The 16,987-nt window shown below is 46.2% G+C and overlaps 1 protein-coding gene across 3 annotated transcripts in view; it reads left to right on the forward strand.

Moving 5' to 3' along the window:
- LOC111846757 (protein unc-13 homolog C-like) overlaps positions 1-16,987 on the forward strand; it is an 85,228-nt gene that overhangs the window by 17,391 nt on the left and 50,850 nt on the right. For all 3 annotated transcript variants that reach the window (XM_023817301.2, XM_023817304.2, XM_023817302.2), the window contains exons 7-13: positions 3,317-3,536; positions 4,073-4,300; positions 5,261-5,402; positions 9,035-9,204; positions 10,123-10,238; positions 10,795-10,958; positions 16,808-16,964. In XM_023817301.2, the coding sequence (XP_023673069.2) occupies positions 3,317-3,536; positions 4,073-4,300; positions 5,261-5,402; positions 9,035-9,204; positions 10,123-10,238; positions 10,795-10,958; positions 16,808-16,964 (1,197 nt within the window). The remainder of the gene's footprint in view (positions 1-3,316; positions 3,537-4,072; positions 4,301-5,260; positions 5,403-9,034; positions 9,205-10,122; positions 10,239-10,794; positions 10,959-16,807; positions 16,965-16,987) is intronic.

Below are 16,987 nucleotides of genomic sequence, written 5' to 3' on the forward strand. Positions count from 1 at the left end.
GTCTCATCCAGTGAGACTGCTACACTGCTCAGTTCCATGGTGGCATCCAAGTCCAATTGGATGAGAAGCAGACTGCCCGCCCCCAGAGGTCCAGAGAGTAATAATCCAGACCAAGATTTTGTTTTAACCAATCAGTTGAGTACTGGTTGGTTGAAACAAAATTTTGGTCTAGACTTTTACTCTTTGAACCTGAATTACCCACCTCTGCTTGCCCCACCCTGGGTGTTGACAGCTGGGATGTACAAAATACACGCCGCACCCATGCTGGGGCTGAGCATGCAGGGGGAGTGAGTGCCAGGCCTTGATAAAGAGGAGCAGATTGTGGCAGGTGATACGAAAGCGATTTGGGCAGCACGGGTCAGCAGGGACATTATTTGCAAGAACATCCCCTTAAGTAAAGAGTGCAGCATGTTAAATATGCTGAGGATGGCAGAGGGCTCTTGTGTTCCCTCATTTGCCCAAAAGACGTGCAGATTATCTGTGAAAAACAGCAGTGTTGTGTGCTGAAGTGGCTTAGCTAATGAGTTTAGCTAATCAGTCTGATTGTGTTTGGTCTAGAGGAAAATGACAGACCCGCATCATCACCAAAAACGAAAACTGCTGTGCAAAAATTAAACAGACCAGAAATGTAAAGATAAACATATATTACTGAGAAGGATAGAAAATATAGAAATATACAGCTATGCTCATTAAAAGCTAAAGTCACCCGCTGGGTCAGTGAGGATCCGTTTATTTGGAATAGAGGGAAGTTAAAGAATAACAACATCATTGTGAACAAAAGCATAACTCACATTTGTATCACATATCTTCCATTAACAGCAACCAATTATTCATCACTCAAAAGCTATATTAAATATAAAATATTAAAATAATTCATATGAAATATTTAATAATAAAATGACAACACTTTACTCAAGGGGACCCAAGTAATGCTCTTTTTTGTGTGAATTTACCACTGATTAATACTGATCTCATGTTTATTCATCATTAATGAATTGTGATGCATGTTTTAAATCAAGCAGTTAATATATGTGTTCCTATATCTGTTAACTCTGTATATCTTTGTGAACTACTGAAGGAACTAGTAACTAATAACACAAGTGAAATACTGATCTGTATTTGTTCATCATTAATGAATCTTGATGCATCTCAAGTAGCAACTATATTTGTTCATGATTTGTAATTCAGTAGTAACTAAGTTACTACTAAGTATTTGTGCCACATCAAATAAAGTGTTACCAATAAAATAAACAGTGAACATAATGGCAATATGTTGCACGACAGGACTGTGGTTTTCTGCAAGAAGCCGGCATGTCTGTAGAAGGTGGATTTACTTAGTAACCCGTGGCAGCTGTTTCCCCAGGATTTCCATCAGAAAATGTTCAATAGTGCTCAATAGTGATCCACACCCTGACATTAATCGTGTATCCTGCACAATATTGTTATGTTGTTACATTTTGTGTCAGTCCTGGGGTACAACACCAGGACACTGAAATATCACAGCCGGCTGACTGATTCGGTCAGCGTAAGGATTATTAATGAGGCTAACCCGTTCACCCAAATGGCAAAGGAGTCCGTTGTCATGACCTGATCACCAATGGCACCTAACAGGGAGTCACATGGTCAGAGGCCCCCGGCCTGCTCCAGTTCTTAGGGGGCACCCTATCAATTTCTACATTAAAATGTTGTCAATGAGGGAGCGACGGTAAAATATTTAATTGTATTTTGGTCTAGACGAGAAAATACAGGACAAAATATATCCTGTATTGGATAAAAATGGGACACAACATTTTTTTACAGGATCATCCTGTAAAATGAAGCATAGGTGGCAACTCCAGGAAACAATGCTAGCAGAGGTTCCTGTCTAGCTGAGACCCCTGTCTAGCTGAGGCCCCTGTCTAGCTGAGACCCCTTTCTAGCTGAGACCCCTGTCTAGCTGAGACTCCTGTCTAGCTGAGGCCCCTGTCTAGCTGAGACTCCTGTCTAGCTGAGGCCCCTGTCTAGCTGAGACCCCTGTCTAGCTGAGGCCCCTGTCTAGCTGAGGCCCCTTTCTAGTTGAGACCCCTGTCTAGCTGAGGCCCCTTTCCTAGGCCTCAGCCAGGGTGAGCCTGAGCGTTAAAGCTGCACTGCTGAACCCGCATCCTGTCCCTGATCCTCGCTTCCACATTGCAGTCCATCAGCATGACTAAAATGTATCATATATTCAAACAAATCCTTTTCACAGCCATCCAAGTCAAAAATTTGGCCAAACACATTGGAGCATCAATGCCAAGCAGCGATTTCATTCACTTTTACAGAGTATTTGAGCCCAGAAGGATGGAATGTTGATATCAGACTGGGTTTAGACTAGTCCACCGCAGAAAGTACAGACCTGGTGAGTGAAGTGGGCCCTTAGTGGGCAGGGTGTGGTCATGGGCTCATCTTGTCTCGCACTGATTCTCTGGCTCCAGCTCTTGCATCTTCTGGAGAGAGTTTCACACCACAGCAAGCCGCCAAGATTCGGAGGCGTGTGTGGACGGTGCGCTGACATCTGCTTAGCGTAAATGCATAGGCGTCGACCGCGGCACCGCCCCCATCCCCCCCGTCACCCAGCGCCCCCCTCCCTGCATGGCTGGACGTCTCACGGGGCAGCAAGGCGCGATTTGCTCTCCTGCAGCTTGGCTCCAGCGAGACTCTCACTTCCCTTCCAAAGAAACGCAGTGTTGTTGTTTATCCATTCAGAAACAGAGCACACACACACACACACACACACACACACAAACACCCAATCTGGGAGGATCTGCATGTTGCGACTGAAATGAAACAAACAGCAGATGGAATCACAGCATCTCTCTGTTACATTCTCGGCTCGCTAAGTACTGGGACTCATCGGGGGCGTGTGATGGTGGCGATATGGCCTGCGTCAGCTCGAGGGTCCTTTAGCAAGTCTCTACATATAAATAAGCTTTATAATCTGAGTGTTACAGTAAATTGATGGTAACCATGTCTGTGCAAATATGATTAAGGTGTGAGACAGGCGAACAGCATAGCACACATTCTCTCCAGGTATGGAACATGTTAGCATGTCATTGGAGTTCAACTGCCCACTGATACCTTCATAAATTCATCTTATTATATGATATTATATCATATTAGGGCTTTTAGGTTTGTGGCACCGACTGCTACTTTTCCACTATGCTGATTCTTATTTAATGTAATGTAATCAGTTTTAAATATCAAGCTGGTAACTATTATTTATATATCTCAGCTAACATGCCCCATTTCTCAGCTTCCCCCGCCCTCGGTGTCCTCACAAAGGCAACCTGTCTCATTACAGAAGCTACACGTCTTCCGGAAGACTCTGCAGGCCCTCGTCTACCCGATTTCGTCCACCACCCCACACAACTTCGAGGTGTGGACGGCGACGGCGCCCACGTACTGCCACGAGTGTGAGGGCCTATTGTGGGGCATCGCGCGCCAGGGCATGCGCTGCTCCGAGTGCGGGGTCAAGTGCCACGAGAAATGCCAGGACCTGCTCAATGCCGACTGTCTGCAGAGTGAGTGGAGGGTCCTCGGGAGGCATGTGGGGGCCCTGACACACACACACACACACACACACACAGGCTTAATGGCATCCATTTGTATTGTGGTTGTGAGCCACCAGATCTCCCTCAACTTCACAACTTGAAGGTTCTGGAAGACGTCCAGGTCTTTCAGAAATTCGAAGTTACGATGCTTGGCATCCCTTGTGGCGCTACAAGCCCACCACATGTAGCTGAGACGCACAGGGAAGGATGCACGTGAATCACAAGCGGTCATGGTGAACGGCTGCTGTTTCATCTCAATCCGCAGGTCTGTTACGCTTCACAGTGGCAGAGCCTGAAAATGTGCTGGTGTCGTGCTCCTGTCTCTGTTTCTAGTCGCTCCCAGGAAGCCGGGCCTGGGCCTTTACTCCTATGTTTCTCATCACGAATCCCATTACTGCCTTGCACTCAATATTTTCTTCCTAAAATTGTTTTGAGAGCACGTTGTCTTGGCCCCGTTCCGCCCTCGACGGACGCGGTGAGCCTACACAGGGCTGTCTGTTCTACAGGAGCTGTGGAGAAGAGCTCCAAGCATGGAGCAGAAGACAAAACCCAGAACATCATCATGGCCATGAAGGAGAGGATGAAGATCAGAGAGAAGAACCGGCCAGAGGTGTTCCAGCTCATCCAGGAGGTCTTCCACATCTCCAAGGAAGACTTTGCTACTCACCTGAAAGCCGCCAAGCAGGCTGTTCTGGAGGGCACCTCTAAGTGGTCGGCCAGAATCACCATCACAGGTACAACCCATGCTCGTCTGGCCCGGATTCATTCCACTATTTTGTTTTCTTCTCTATCATAAAGTCCTGTGAGAGTCCTGTGCCCGTTCAGCAGATGTACAATAAATGTGAGGTTACATACTTCTAGAGCAAGCACTCTCCGGATGCGGACCAATATGGCAAGTTAGTCCAGACCCAGTCGATAATGCACCTTATGAATCAAAATGGTTAACGTGAAAAGGCTCAAGGTCTGAAGTGCAAAAATACAATGTAGAACTTCGCAGGCACATAACTCATCATAGCCCCCCTCCCCCCGCCAGTCTTTGCGTTATGTTCCCATGATGTGCACCTTTGGTCAATATGTTTGAGAGCCCTAGTCCAGAGTAACGATCTGATTACTGACTCTCCAACAGCAAAAGATGTCAGCAATCGTTACAGTACCTGCCCCGGAGCATCCTCACAAATATATAATCCAGTAAAATCCAGTAGGTTCTGCTGAAGGTGACAGTACCATCAACGGGACCCCCGGGTGCTGACTAACCCATAGTTCACCATAGCATTTCTCAGAGATCAGCCTCATTGACACTATGCATTCATTCAGGCTTACCTGCACCCCTCCTCATATGGTTTCTATGGCAACAGAGATTGCCCGGGCAGGGGTTAAATGTAGCAGGCATTGCCAAGTTGGTCCTCTTCCATCTGCCCATCTGTGATGCCCCGCCAGCTCGTCAGTATGCAGGAGAGGCAGCCTACGGGAAGCCATTCTTATTTCTCCGGCCTTATTGAGTTTTCACACACCTTGGATCATTATTTATTTACACGTCGCCCCTCAATTCAATACCTGCAAACTTGTACGTTATGCTTCAAACAAGTATATTGGAAATGGTGCATTCTGTCTCAGTGGTGCCTCCTCATGCTCTTCATTCTACACGCCGCGCTTTGTTCTGATGTCAGACACTCTTTCTGCTCTGTTCCGGGCAGTTCTGTGTGCCCAGGGCCTGCAAGCCAAGGATAAGACCGGATCCAGTGATCCGTATGTCACCGTCCAGGTGGGAAAGACCAAGCGCAGAACCAAAACCATCTTCGGGAACCTCAACCCCGTCTGGGACGAAAAGTTTTCCTTGTGAGTATGTTGACAGAACCGTCACCGATGATTTTGCAGCATTACTGTCAAATCAGTGGGGAGCCTTCGACTAAATTACCCTCCCTTCATAATTATCTGCATAAAAAGCTCCTGACATTTCCAAATGAGCGATGTGATTGGGGCAACTGTCACTCAAAGCCCGCTTTGAAGTTTTCAGAATTGTCTCATTAAGACCAAAATAATCGTGCGCTGAAAAACAATATGGGTCGATTTGGATATTGCAGTGCCCGCTGGCTGCAGTGGCACGGCTGTCAGTGCTGTTTGCTCCGCATCTTTGGGTTTAAGCGACGGAAACGTCAGGTTAATGTGGCCTGGCAGGCCTGGCCCCGCTTTCACTTGTATGTGGTTAAAAGCTCCACAAAGGAAAAATACTCTGTCTTTTATAAGAGCAGGTGTCCAAGTTATTGAGGCCAATCTCTGATGTTACAGCTGAGTCCCGTCATACCTGGAGATTTATGGGTAACCGTGTCTATTTGTCTTTTTCCAGTAGGAAAATAGACCTCTATAAATGCTGTTTTTGTAGCATCGTGTGGCCAATCAAAGTCGTAGCTGATTTTGTGAGAGGCCTGTCAAAGGCCTGTGGCAGTTAAATTCAGCCAAAATCATCATTACATCGGTATTTATCCACCCCTGACATAATCGATTACCTGTGATAACAGGTGAGACTTGACAATGGCTACATGGCAGTTGGGGAGCATTTTATCAATCATTTTCACATGCAGGCATCTGAAATATGTCTGGATGCCAGAAGCCTCAGATATATCTGAACTTTTTGGAGGTTTGAGCACCGGGTGCTGCAGTACGCGGACCAATGGGCCACCTGACAAACGCGTTTCTGTACCATTGCACGGGAATTGAGGAGTCCCTTTCCCCATCTCTGCATCAGATAAAAAACCTCACCAGTGAATCGGAAGGTCCAGCCAAAAGCTGCAAGGCTCCATTAATTAAGCGATCTTCCTTAAAGAAGCGCCCCCCCCCCCCCAGCTCCCGTCCCCGGCCCATCGATGATTTCTCTCTTCTTATTTTCTGCGAATGGCTCCTCTGTGTTACATCTCCTTCATTAATCAGAAGCCCCCACGCAGAAAGGCGCAGGCCTCTCACATATGCTCCATTGTATGTGTGTGTGTGTGGGGGGGTATGTTTCAGGGGATGTTTGAGAGGGTTGCAAAGGCCAGCTGAGATGCCTGAGGAGGTCATTGATCGCCACCTGAGGTCTGGCCAGCAGTCTGATGCCAAGGCGTCGCTGTTTTGGAGAGCATGGCAGAATGTAAGGCCACCACAGGCTCTGGGGACCGGGAGGCAGCTGTCGAGCCTCCCCTGTGGTAGGATTCATCTCACAGCCTTTTGGACGGATATATCCATCCTTCGGGAGACTGGGGGGGGGGGAGGCTTTAATTTAGGAGGCAGACTTTTCCGCCACTTAAGCGGCTGGCTCTCCTTCAAGCCGCTGCCTGTCAAGCTGATTTCCTTCTGAAAGCGGCGGATCACGCAGAGCGAGGTGATGTGCAGGAGGACCGGCACATGTCTCACTGCTGTGATTCGACGGCCGCTTTCACGACTCTGCCACATTACCTCTAGACAGGCTCTAGAATTTAACCCCAAATCAGTTTTATCTGGGTGTTCTTTGCACATTGGGATGTGGGGGGAGACCCATGGGTAAGATATAAAATGGACAGCAAGAAGCAGTCAGATATACAGGCTTACGGTGCATCCTGATCCAGTTCATTCCTGCCGCAGCCTGTGCCAAACGGCAGTGGTGATAATCCAGTGTTGAAAGAGTGGCCCTGTGTTGACTCAGGTGCCGAATACTATTGGCCGCTTCCAGGACACCGGGCAGGGAAAGCCTCAAAGTGACCAGCGGCAGCTCTGTGGATGGTTATAGCACCATCGAGATGCCCAGCGATGGAGCGCGGTGACTGAATTTCCCTGTTAATGTGCTTCCCCAGTTCTGCTTTGCACATTGATGATAAACAGTGACAACTCAGCAGTTTTGAGAAGAAAACGCGAGCAATCAGGAGGATTATGGGGTTCTGCAAAGCAGGATATCTGCTCCATATTTTTGTTTAGCTGTTTATTAATTGGCAGGCAGTTGACACATTTTTAAAATCTTTTAATACATACAAGATTTTACACTAAACAAATTCTTCCTGGCTGGTCATGCTTTTTGAAATATATTGTTTTCTGTACTGCACAGCTGATTTAAAATTATATTAAATCTTACAGGGAACAGGGATGGAAAATATCTAGTTTTGCGCCACCATTTGAAATTCAGACATTTCAACTAGACTTATGACATTTAGCAGTTAGTTGAAGAGCAGTTTGTGAGACACTGTGTTATCGAAATTGGAAGCGTCACATGTTGTGAACGTAGTGATGAACCACTACAACACTGAAGAAGGCAGGGACGGCGGTAACCAGCCCCCCCCCCCCCTCCCCTCCCCCGGAAACCTGGGCTCCATTTTCAACCCCCTTCCCTGCCTGTCACACTCCATTGTCCACCCTCGGTCAGTGCGACACTCTGCATACATTTTTGCATGGGTGTCGGTACCGTTACAGTTACGTTACGCTATAACTAATGGGGTTGTGATTTAGTTTTGTTCGGCTGTCTGTAAGAGAGGTGCCAGCTTCGTGGGGTCCGTTCACTCCCCTCCTCTCCACTGTGGGCACCTCAGCTTAAGTCATGCTGTGTTCTGTTAGCACAGAGACAGGAGGAGGTCTGGGGAGGGTGTAGGATGAAGGAAGGGAAAGGGACCACATTCAGGAACTTGCGCAAAATTGTAGGGGGCAAGGGTGATGTGGCATTAAAACTACCTGACAGAGCTGAATGAAAAAGTGAATTTGCTGTTTTTTCATAGCACATGTGTATATCATACATCTTCTAAGAAGAAGGAGATCAGCCTTGTGTCTGTTCGTGGACAGTAGCACAGCTGGTGTGTTTAGTCGCTGTTTCCGCTGGATGATTAACAGATTTACAGCATAAATGAATGAATAACCTACAAATCATACTCCGTGGTCCATTGGAAGCCATTTTTAGGAAATAATCATTCAGTGATAATATTCAACAGAAATGCTGCCTCAACATGACACCCAATAAATTAGGAAAGGCCTGCCTGGTCATTTACCCAATTCAGGTAATCAGGCTGCATATTTAAGACCATTTTGTTCCCATGGCCAGGCTATCCCTAAATGGAATTCTCTGGTGTAAGTGACACTGTCTCTTTGTTTTTTCAATTTTTTTTTCCATTGTCAGAGAATGTTAGAACATTCCGCAAGTTTTCCTGAAGTCTTTGCTGTTCATAGAAGATTCTTTAAGTGGAATGTAGTAGTATGTGTCATTACCCCTTAAAGGTCAGGATTGATACAGCACGATCTCAGAACTGAATGAATGGAGGGACCTATAGTCGATTGACAATCTTACCCTTACCCCTGTACGCACACATTCTGTGATCGAGCCCGGAAGGTGTTTCCACATGATCTATGCTAAAACATGCAACAGAGTGACATAGCTGCTACTTTGAGATTCACTCTGCCCCCACCTATGATATCCATCATTGTAGCTAAACAGCAGAAGGACATTGACCATGTGGCCTCTGCTCTTCTGTTCAATCCAGCGAGTGCCACAATGCAACAGACAGGATAAAGGTGAGGGTGTGGGATGAGGACGATGACATCAAGTCCCGGGTGAAGCAGCACTTCAAAAAGGAGTCGGACGACTTCCTCGGGCAGACCATCATCGAAGTCCGGACACTGAGCGGCGAGATGGATGTTTGGTATAACCTGGGTGCGTTAGCAGACATATGCTTTGGTAACCATGCCTGGTAACAACACTGCAGGCCACTGCCTTGGTATCCACCATATGTGAAGCCATCACGATGATCATAAAATGCAATAAATATTATAGTATGCTTAAATAAATCCTGCTGGCATTTTGAAAGTAGTTACAGATAAATATTACATAATATTATAATGATCACAACAGTGTGTGACCCACTATAAAATGCCATATGTGTCTGCTGCAATGAACACATCTTATTTTATTCTGTTTACTTGCCCGCTTGTCATTTTGTCATTTGGCACTGGGACCATGTGACATGCTCTCCTCTTCCATCTGCGTAGTTAAGAATTATGTGTCACCTGGATGGCGAATGCAATTTTCAGGTCAAAGACCACTGGAGTTAGAGATACAATTTAGACAAATTGGCTTGTCAGTCGTGACTGTCCAGCATTCCGCTTAAGGGCCGCTAGTTATTGTGCTGCCGTCCTGCTAATTTGACAGCGGAAAGTGATTCCCTCAAACAAACGGGGCTATCGGCAGCCTTCGTAATAAATAGCCCGGCTCCAGTGCCAGACCTTGACTGCTGAATGGAAAGCAATAGCTAGCTATAGCTGAAAAGAGTAATGTCCCTCATTTTTTCCAGACATTTCTGTGTCACACTCAAACTTAATGCAGAGAGGAAGGGCACTATCCAGGGGACTTGGGTAGCTGTGTGTCGGTCTGTGAAAATGGTCAAGTTTGAGCAGAAATGAAGCTGCAAATATTAATAAAGAACTAGGTAGCAGAGTGAATGTGATAAGCAAAGATACCCTGCAAATAAGTGAGAGACAAGGAGAGGCAGGAGCTGTTTTAAAGGGTAAAATAGCCAGTACATACGCTAGCTTACTGGCTAACCGGCGCACCCCTTGTGCACTAACCCTGCAGAAAAGAGGACGGACAAGTCTGCGGTGTCTGGGGCCATCAGGCTGAAGATCAACGTGGAGATGGAAGGGCAGGAGAAAGCAGCTCCACCACATGGCCAGTACACCTGTCTGCATGAGGTACCCATGAAGGGCACAAGTCATCATTTATGGACCAGAGGATTGTTTAGGACACCGAGGCTCTTCAAGCTTTACCTGGAGTTTTTATTCTCTAGTCACACTAATTTGCTATCGCTAAGTTAGCTTCCGTTGTTTCGTTTATTTACGCAGAAGGTTATTCTCTCCCATATGCACAGTTTAACATAATCTACTGCTTCTGCTCATTGTGACTGGACATCCATCCATCTTCAGGAATGTAACAGTAGCTCTCCTGCCGGTCTCCCGTCTCTGCAGTAATATGTGGAGGCCCTTCAGTCTTACACTCTGAGCCTCAGATTTTATAATAAAAGCTAATGTATCATCTAGCACCCTAGAGGAGGAGGAGACGGAGGAGTGCTGAGATGCAGAGCGTGTGCGTCTGGGAAACCCTGTCAACACGTCCTCTCTCGTTTTAACAAGGCCTAGGGAGAATTGTCTCTAAGCAAGGTCATACCGCTCAAGGGCAACGGGACTCTGGAATTGTTAGCTAATTCCGTGTTGCAGTTGAGCACCTCCTTTTGTGAACTTTGCTTTCCAGAACCTTTTCCATCACCTGACGGAAGTGCAGAACAGCGGGGCAGTGAAGATCCCCGAGGTCAGGGGCGATGAAGCATGGAAGGTTTACTTCGATGACATTTCCCAGGAAATCGTCGACGAGTTTGCCATGCGCTTCGGAGTCGAGTCCATCTACCAGGCAATGACGTGAGCAGCTATATTTCATATTTGCCTATAATTCAAATAATTCATCAAATACATTTTCTGTATCAAAATAGATTGGATAGGACCAGGCAGTACACTGTTGACTAAAATTGTAGAAACACCTAGCATTTTTGGCATTACACTTTAAAAATTACACCGGTGGTAATGTTCAAAAACAATCAAAGAATGTTACAAATATCATACATTGGTTGATTAAACAAGTTACAGGAGTAACTGGAGTAAAGTCCTGCAATCTCTAAAAATTGGAAGTGTTTCCACAATTTTGGCCACTAGTGTATATCAAAATTTTGTTGTATTTTCAAACAAGGTATAGGATGAGTCAATACCATTTATATCAATATGTTTTTGTTTTTATTTCATTTAAAATTAGGCCTGTCAAAGTTAATGCTTTAGCGCTAATTTCAATGTCATAATATGTAGTATTTTGATACCCAAATGCGAGAAGAGTATGACCGAATACAGACCTACAATATTCCTCCCCATTTGTAGACAATGCAAGTACTTTGGTATGATGTAACATAGAATCCCAGACTTTACAGCTAAAATCACAACATTCAGTTAACATCTCACGGGGAAGCAAGGAACCATAGTTACTTAGTGACCACACTTGGTTTTAATATAAGTGTTTGGTGTTTGACTTAAAAGTGAACATTTAGCCCACCTCATAGAAAGTACCAAGATATATATCATATATTTCTATTCTGCCGCAAAAATATCGAGACATGGTTTTCGGTTTTTGGTCTGTATCGCCCAGCCATAAGAGTGCAAAACAAAAATCTTTTAGTTTGGTGACCGTATTAAGCATTTTAATAGGACGTCCCAGAGGTATATGACAGAAACAACAAGTAAATCTATGATGAATGTTGTAGTTGAAGGATATTTTTTACCTAGAGACATTTATTAAAGTGTATTAAAGCAACATTTTCCCACCCATATATAATATCTTACCGATAAAGCAGCCAGGATCTGACTCCACAGATCTTACGCCTCATGCTTCAAATTGCAGTGTTGTAAGTGACGTCTTTTTAAGGACGTGCCTCAAATCTTCAGCTTAAAAGGCCACTGCTGGGCCTCGACATTAAGAAGCAGCAGTGCCTCTGCTCCTGTTGGAAAGCCAGCTGCTGGTAGAAAGCACATCCGTGGGAAGCGTACGGCTGAATTATATATCGCTTACTGCTCTCAGAGTGCTGCCCATTCTCACCGCTGTTCCCTTCTCTACTTCCAAAGTGGTTTCAGACAATCGGGAGGTTCAGAACATCTCAGTAGTTAATTAGCCCTTCTGATGGGTTTCTTTGCAGTGCAGGAGAGGCAGCAGAAATGAATCCACGCCGTACTGTACCAGCATGCATTCTGCCAGTTGTTCATCCGTTTCGTTGCACAGTCACTGACAGAACCATAGACCCTAAAATTGGTGTTTGGCAGAGCCTTCATGCCCTAGATGCAGGGATAGCTCCTCCTTCAGAAGCCTTCAAGCGTGCCAAAGGCATGGCATCTCTGTAGGGAACTGTAACATAGGCTCGAGGAACCTGCACAGCTGTAGCTGTCAGGTGAATAGAGGAGGTGTGGAGCCAGGGCCTCATCTCAGCAAGCGCTGTCCTCCTGCCAATCTGTTCTTTCACTGCCTACTGATCTACCTCTCCATCACAGCTCCAAGGTGCCAGGAAGATGGCAGAGTCTTATGTTCCTTAGACCCTACAAATATAAGACTTGTTTCTGACTCCCTTTGAGATGTCCGTCAAAAGGAGGAGCTGCGGAACTTGCCCTTCATGCGCCTGACATTAAAATTCTCAAAAAATGTCCAGATACATCAGAAACCTTGTCTACAAACCAGAACTGGAGCCTTTGCAGTTGTCAGGACACAATAAAATATTTTGAAACCCTAAAAATCCATATTAATGTGAACAAGTTAATCTGTCTGTATTATTTGAAATCCACTTTTTACCCAGCATGCCGATCTGCAATGTCTCTGCCATTTTCCCACTATCAAATGATGCAAGAACAAGTACAAAGAAGACATCACATAAACAGAGCAGCATGCAGACACTGTCACGTAAACAGCAGCATGCAGACACCGTCACGTAAACAGCAGCATGCAGACACCGTCACGTAAACAGAGCAGCATGCAGACACCGTCACGTAAACAGCAGCATGCAGACACCGTCACGTAAACAGAGCAGCATGCAGACACCGTCACGTAAACAGCAACATGCAGACACCGTCACGTAAACAGAGCAGCATGCAGATACCGTCACGTAAACAGAGCAGCATGCAGACACCGTCACGTAAACAGAGCAGCATGCAGACACCGTCACGTAAACAGAGCAGCATGCAGGCACCGTCACGTAAACAGAGCAGCATGCAGGCACCGTCACGTAAACAGCATCATACAGACACTGTCACGTAAACAGAGCAGCATGCAGATACCGTCACGTAAACAGAGCAGCATGCAGACACTGTCACGTAAACAGAGCAGCATACAGGCACCGTCACGTAAACAGCAGCATACAGGCACCGTCACGTAAACAGAGCAGCATGCAGACACGTCACGTAAACAGAGCAGCATACAGGCACCGTCACGTAAACAGCAGCATGCAGACACCGTCACGTAAACAGAGCAGCATGCAGGCACCGTCACGTAAACAGAGCAGCATGCAGGCACCGTCACGTAAACAGAGCAGCATACAGACACCGTCACGTAAACAGCAGCATGCAGATACCGTCACATAAACAGAGCAGCATGCAGATACCGTCACATAAACAGAGCAGCATGCAGACACCGTCACATAAACAGAGCAGCATGCAGATACCGTCACATAAACAGAGCAGCATACAGACACCGTCACGTAAACAGAGCAGCATGCAGATACCGTCACATAAACAGAGCAGCATGCAGGCACCGTCACATAAACAGAGCAGCATGCAGGCACCTTCACGTAAACAGAGCAGCATGCAGACACCGTCACGTAAACAGAGCAGCATACAGACACCGTCACGTAAACAGAGCAGCATGCAGACACCGTCACGTAAACAGAGCAGCATGCAGACACCGTCACATAAACAGAGCAGCATGCAGACACCGTCACGTAAACAGAGCAGCATGCAGACACCGTCACGTAAACAGAGCAGCATGCAGGCACCTTCACGTAAACAGAGCAGCATGCAGACACCGTCACGTAAACAGAGCAGCATACAGACACCGTCACGTAAACAGAGCAGCATGCAGGCACCGTCACGTAAACAGAGCAGCATGCAGACACCGTCACGTAAACAGAGCAGCATGCAGATACCGTCACGTAAACAGAGCAGCATGCAGATACCGTCACATAAACAGAGCAGCATGCAGGCACCTTCACGTAAACAGAGCAGCATGCAGACACCTTCATGTAAACACAAAAGCATCCCAACCCCCTGAATATTTGATAAATGACTAGACTTGTGAACTTAATGGTCTATTAATAGGTCCGGTCTGAAAGAATCTTCCAGAAATGTTATGATTTTACAGCCTGTTACCAGCCATGGAGCACATTGCAGCCTGTTAAAAGGGTCACTGGCCCTATTGGCACCTGGAGTAGGGCAAAGCCTCCATGGATTTGTCACGCAGAGACGGTAACAGAAATTGACTTTGCAGTACACTCCCATAGCACTCGACAAGAACCGAGGATTCATGTTTAACGCCGCAAGAGCCTCTCCGCATCTGTGCTGTGACCTTGCCGCAGTCTTGTCACAAGGTCGGCTTCTTACTGTACCTGCACCTCGCTGGCAGCCAGCTGTTGCCCTGACGTGCTGATACCCGCCCACACAAACCCATGCAGAAAGCGAGCAGAGTAACTGCACACGCAGTGCATACTAATGTGTGCAACAAGCAAGCTTCTTATTGAATTATTGAACCAAAGCGAAAGGTGTGGTTCATTCCATGGTTAAGGACAAAAACCATGTATAATGTCCATCCATCTACTGTATTTTCTACTCCTGCTTGTCCTTGTATTCATACAGTAGCTTTCGTGATGGGCTCTGGACCCATGCAACCCTCTGTATATTGTGTTTATTTTTAATATAAGGCAGCAGAACAATGGATAGCAATGCTATTTGAGATGTTTTCCAACCCCCCGTCCCCCCAACCTTGTACTGTATGAATGGTTGTAAAATGGATGGAGTTCAACTGGCACATAGTGACTTGAGATCTTCCTGAACATTGCCTCTAACTTTGACTATTGTTTGTGCATGTGCACAGAATCACAGTTCACAGAACTCAGCCTGAAAAGCATACCACTTACAGGCTCTGTGGTCATACTGGGAGACATTAATGCATGTGAGGGAAATGGTGGAGATTCCTGGGAAGAATGGCCTCCTATATCTAATCCTGAGTAGTGAATTGTTGTACTTCTGTGCGATCCATAGTTTGAACATGTTTGATCACAAAGACATTCATACATGTTTATGGTACCAGAGCAGCCAAGGCCAAGTTCAAAGATAGAAATGTCTTCTGACTTGAGGTTACGTTTTGTTTTTTTGACATATGGTTTGAGAGCAATAAACTGATCTGCACTTGGATTGGATTTGGTACATGGGGAGGAGATCAGATGGACCAAGACAAGTGACCCAGACAAGCAGTGGAGGTTTGTTGGGAACATCTGTGTGAAACTTTTTTGGAAAGAGCCGTGGTCAGAAGCCAGTAGGTGACTGTCATAGTGGTAACTGGATAACTTGCTGGTGGATTTCTGTGGTTAGGAAGCTGTTAAACTGAAGAAGGCAGCCTTCAAGGCAGTGTTTGCACGAGGGTCTTCTGAGTCACCTGACAGGTACCAGGAGCCCTGAATACAGTTGTATTGGCAAAAGTTCCTGTATGGAGAGAGACTAGGTGACCCCAGAGATGTTTTAGGAAGCCATTCGATGCCTCTGCAGAGGGAGGTGGCACCTTTCTTAGGCTGTGGTTAGATGGAATAGAGAAGTGCTGATCAATTCAGGAGGCATCATCAAGTAGTGCGAGGAAGAGTGTGAGGAGATCCGCAACGCAGGAGATATGCGCTCTCACCACGAGGCAGCGGCGGAAACTTAAGCCACGTGGTTCCAATGTGCAGCTTTGCTCTCAGGGAAACATTATCAAACAAAAAGCTTTTCACCAGTAGCGTCAGATTTTATTCATTGAGTCCATAGAGATGGCCATTTCACTGGATCAGTTCAGGTTGAGCACCTTGGTGTCTGCCGACGCAGCGCTGTGGGGGGATTTAAACTGATCTTTGTCATTAGCTCATCACTGCTGGTTCGTGCTACATGATGGCATATAATAATATCAACTATGTTTTTAAATTATGATACGTCTGACCTGCTGGGAAAAAGAATCAGAAATTTACAACTGAGAAGTTACGTGCATTGATATCAAGGGAATGTCTAATTTTGTAACGTTAATGTAGTTATATAACGTTTACGAATATATTAGGTGTGGATGGAATAATACCTGTTAATCTACTGCTCTTTCTAAAAATATCCAGCTGTATTTAGTTGTATTTCATCAGAGTCTTAGTGATTTGTTTTAATATCGTTAAGTATGCTTAATTTCACAGAAATGTAATTGTACGGTTCAGTGCTGTGATAGTCTGCCTGGTTTTGCAGGTCTTGTCGTATATCGCACGCCTTAAGGAAGGACTTGGGCTGAATTCACCAGATGTGTCAGCTGCAGAGTTTTTCCTCTCTAAGTGCCGTCACCTCGCTGTCCTCTCAGAGACTCTCTGTGAGCAGGATGTCACTGCCCAGTGCCTGGAGCTCAGCCCTCTCCCGGCTCCTCGCCATCGCTCTCCATCACCGCTTCCCTTTTCTGCTTCTTCTCTTCACAGCCATTTCTCCTGCCTGTCATCCAAGTACATGTGTCCCGGCGTCCCAGCAGTCATGAGTAACCTGCTGGCCAACATCAACGCCTACTTCGCCCACACCACCAACACCACCAGCACCAACATCTCCGCCTCCGACCGCTTTGCCGCCTCCAACTTCGGGGTGAGTCCACAGCTGTCCTCGCT

The sequence above is a fragment of the Paramormyrops kingsleyae genome, chromosome 13 (genome assembly GCF_048594095.1).
Source record: "Paramormyrops kingsleyae isolate MSU_618 chromosome 13, PKINGS_0.4, whole genome shotgun sequence".
Lineage (NCBI taxonomy): Eukaryota > Metazoa > Chordata > Actinopteri > Osteoglossiformes > Mormyridae > Paramormyrops > Paramormyrops kingsleyae.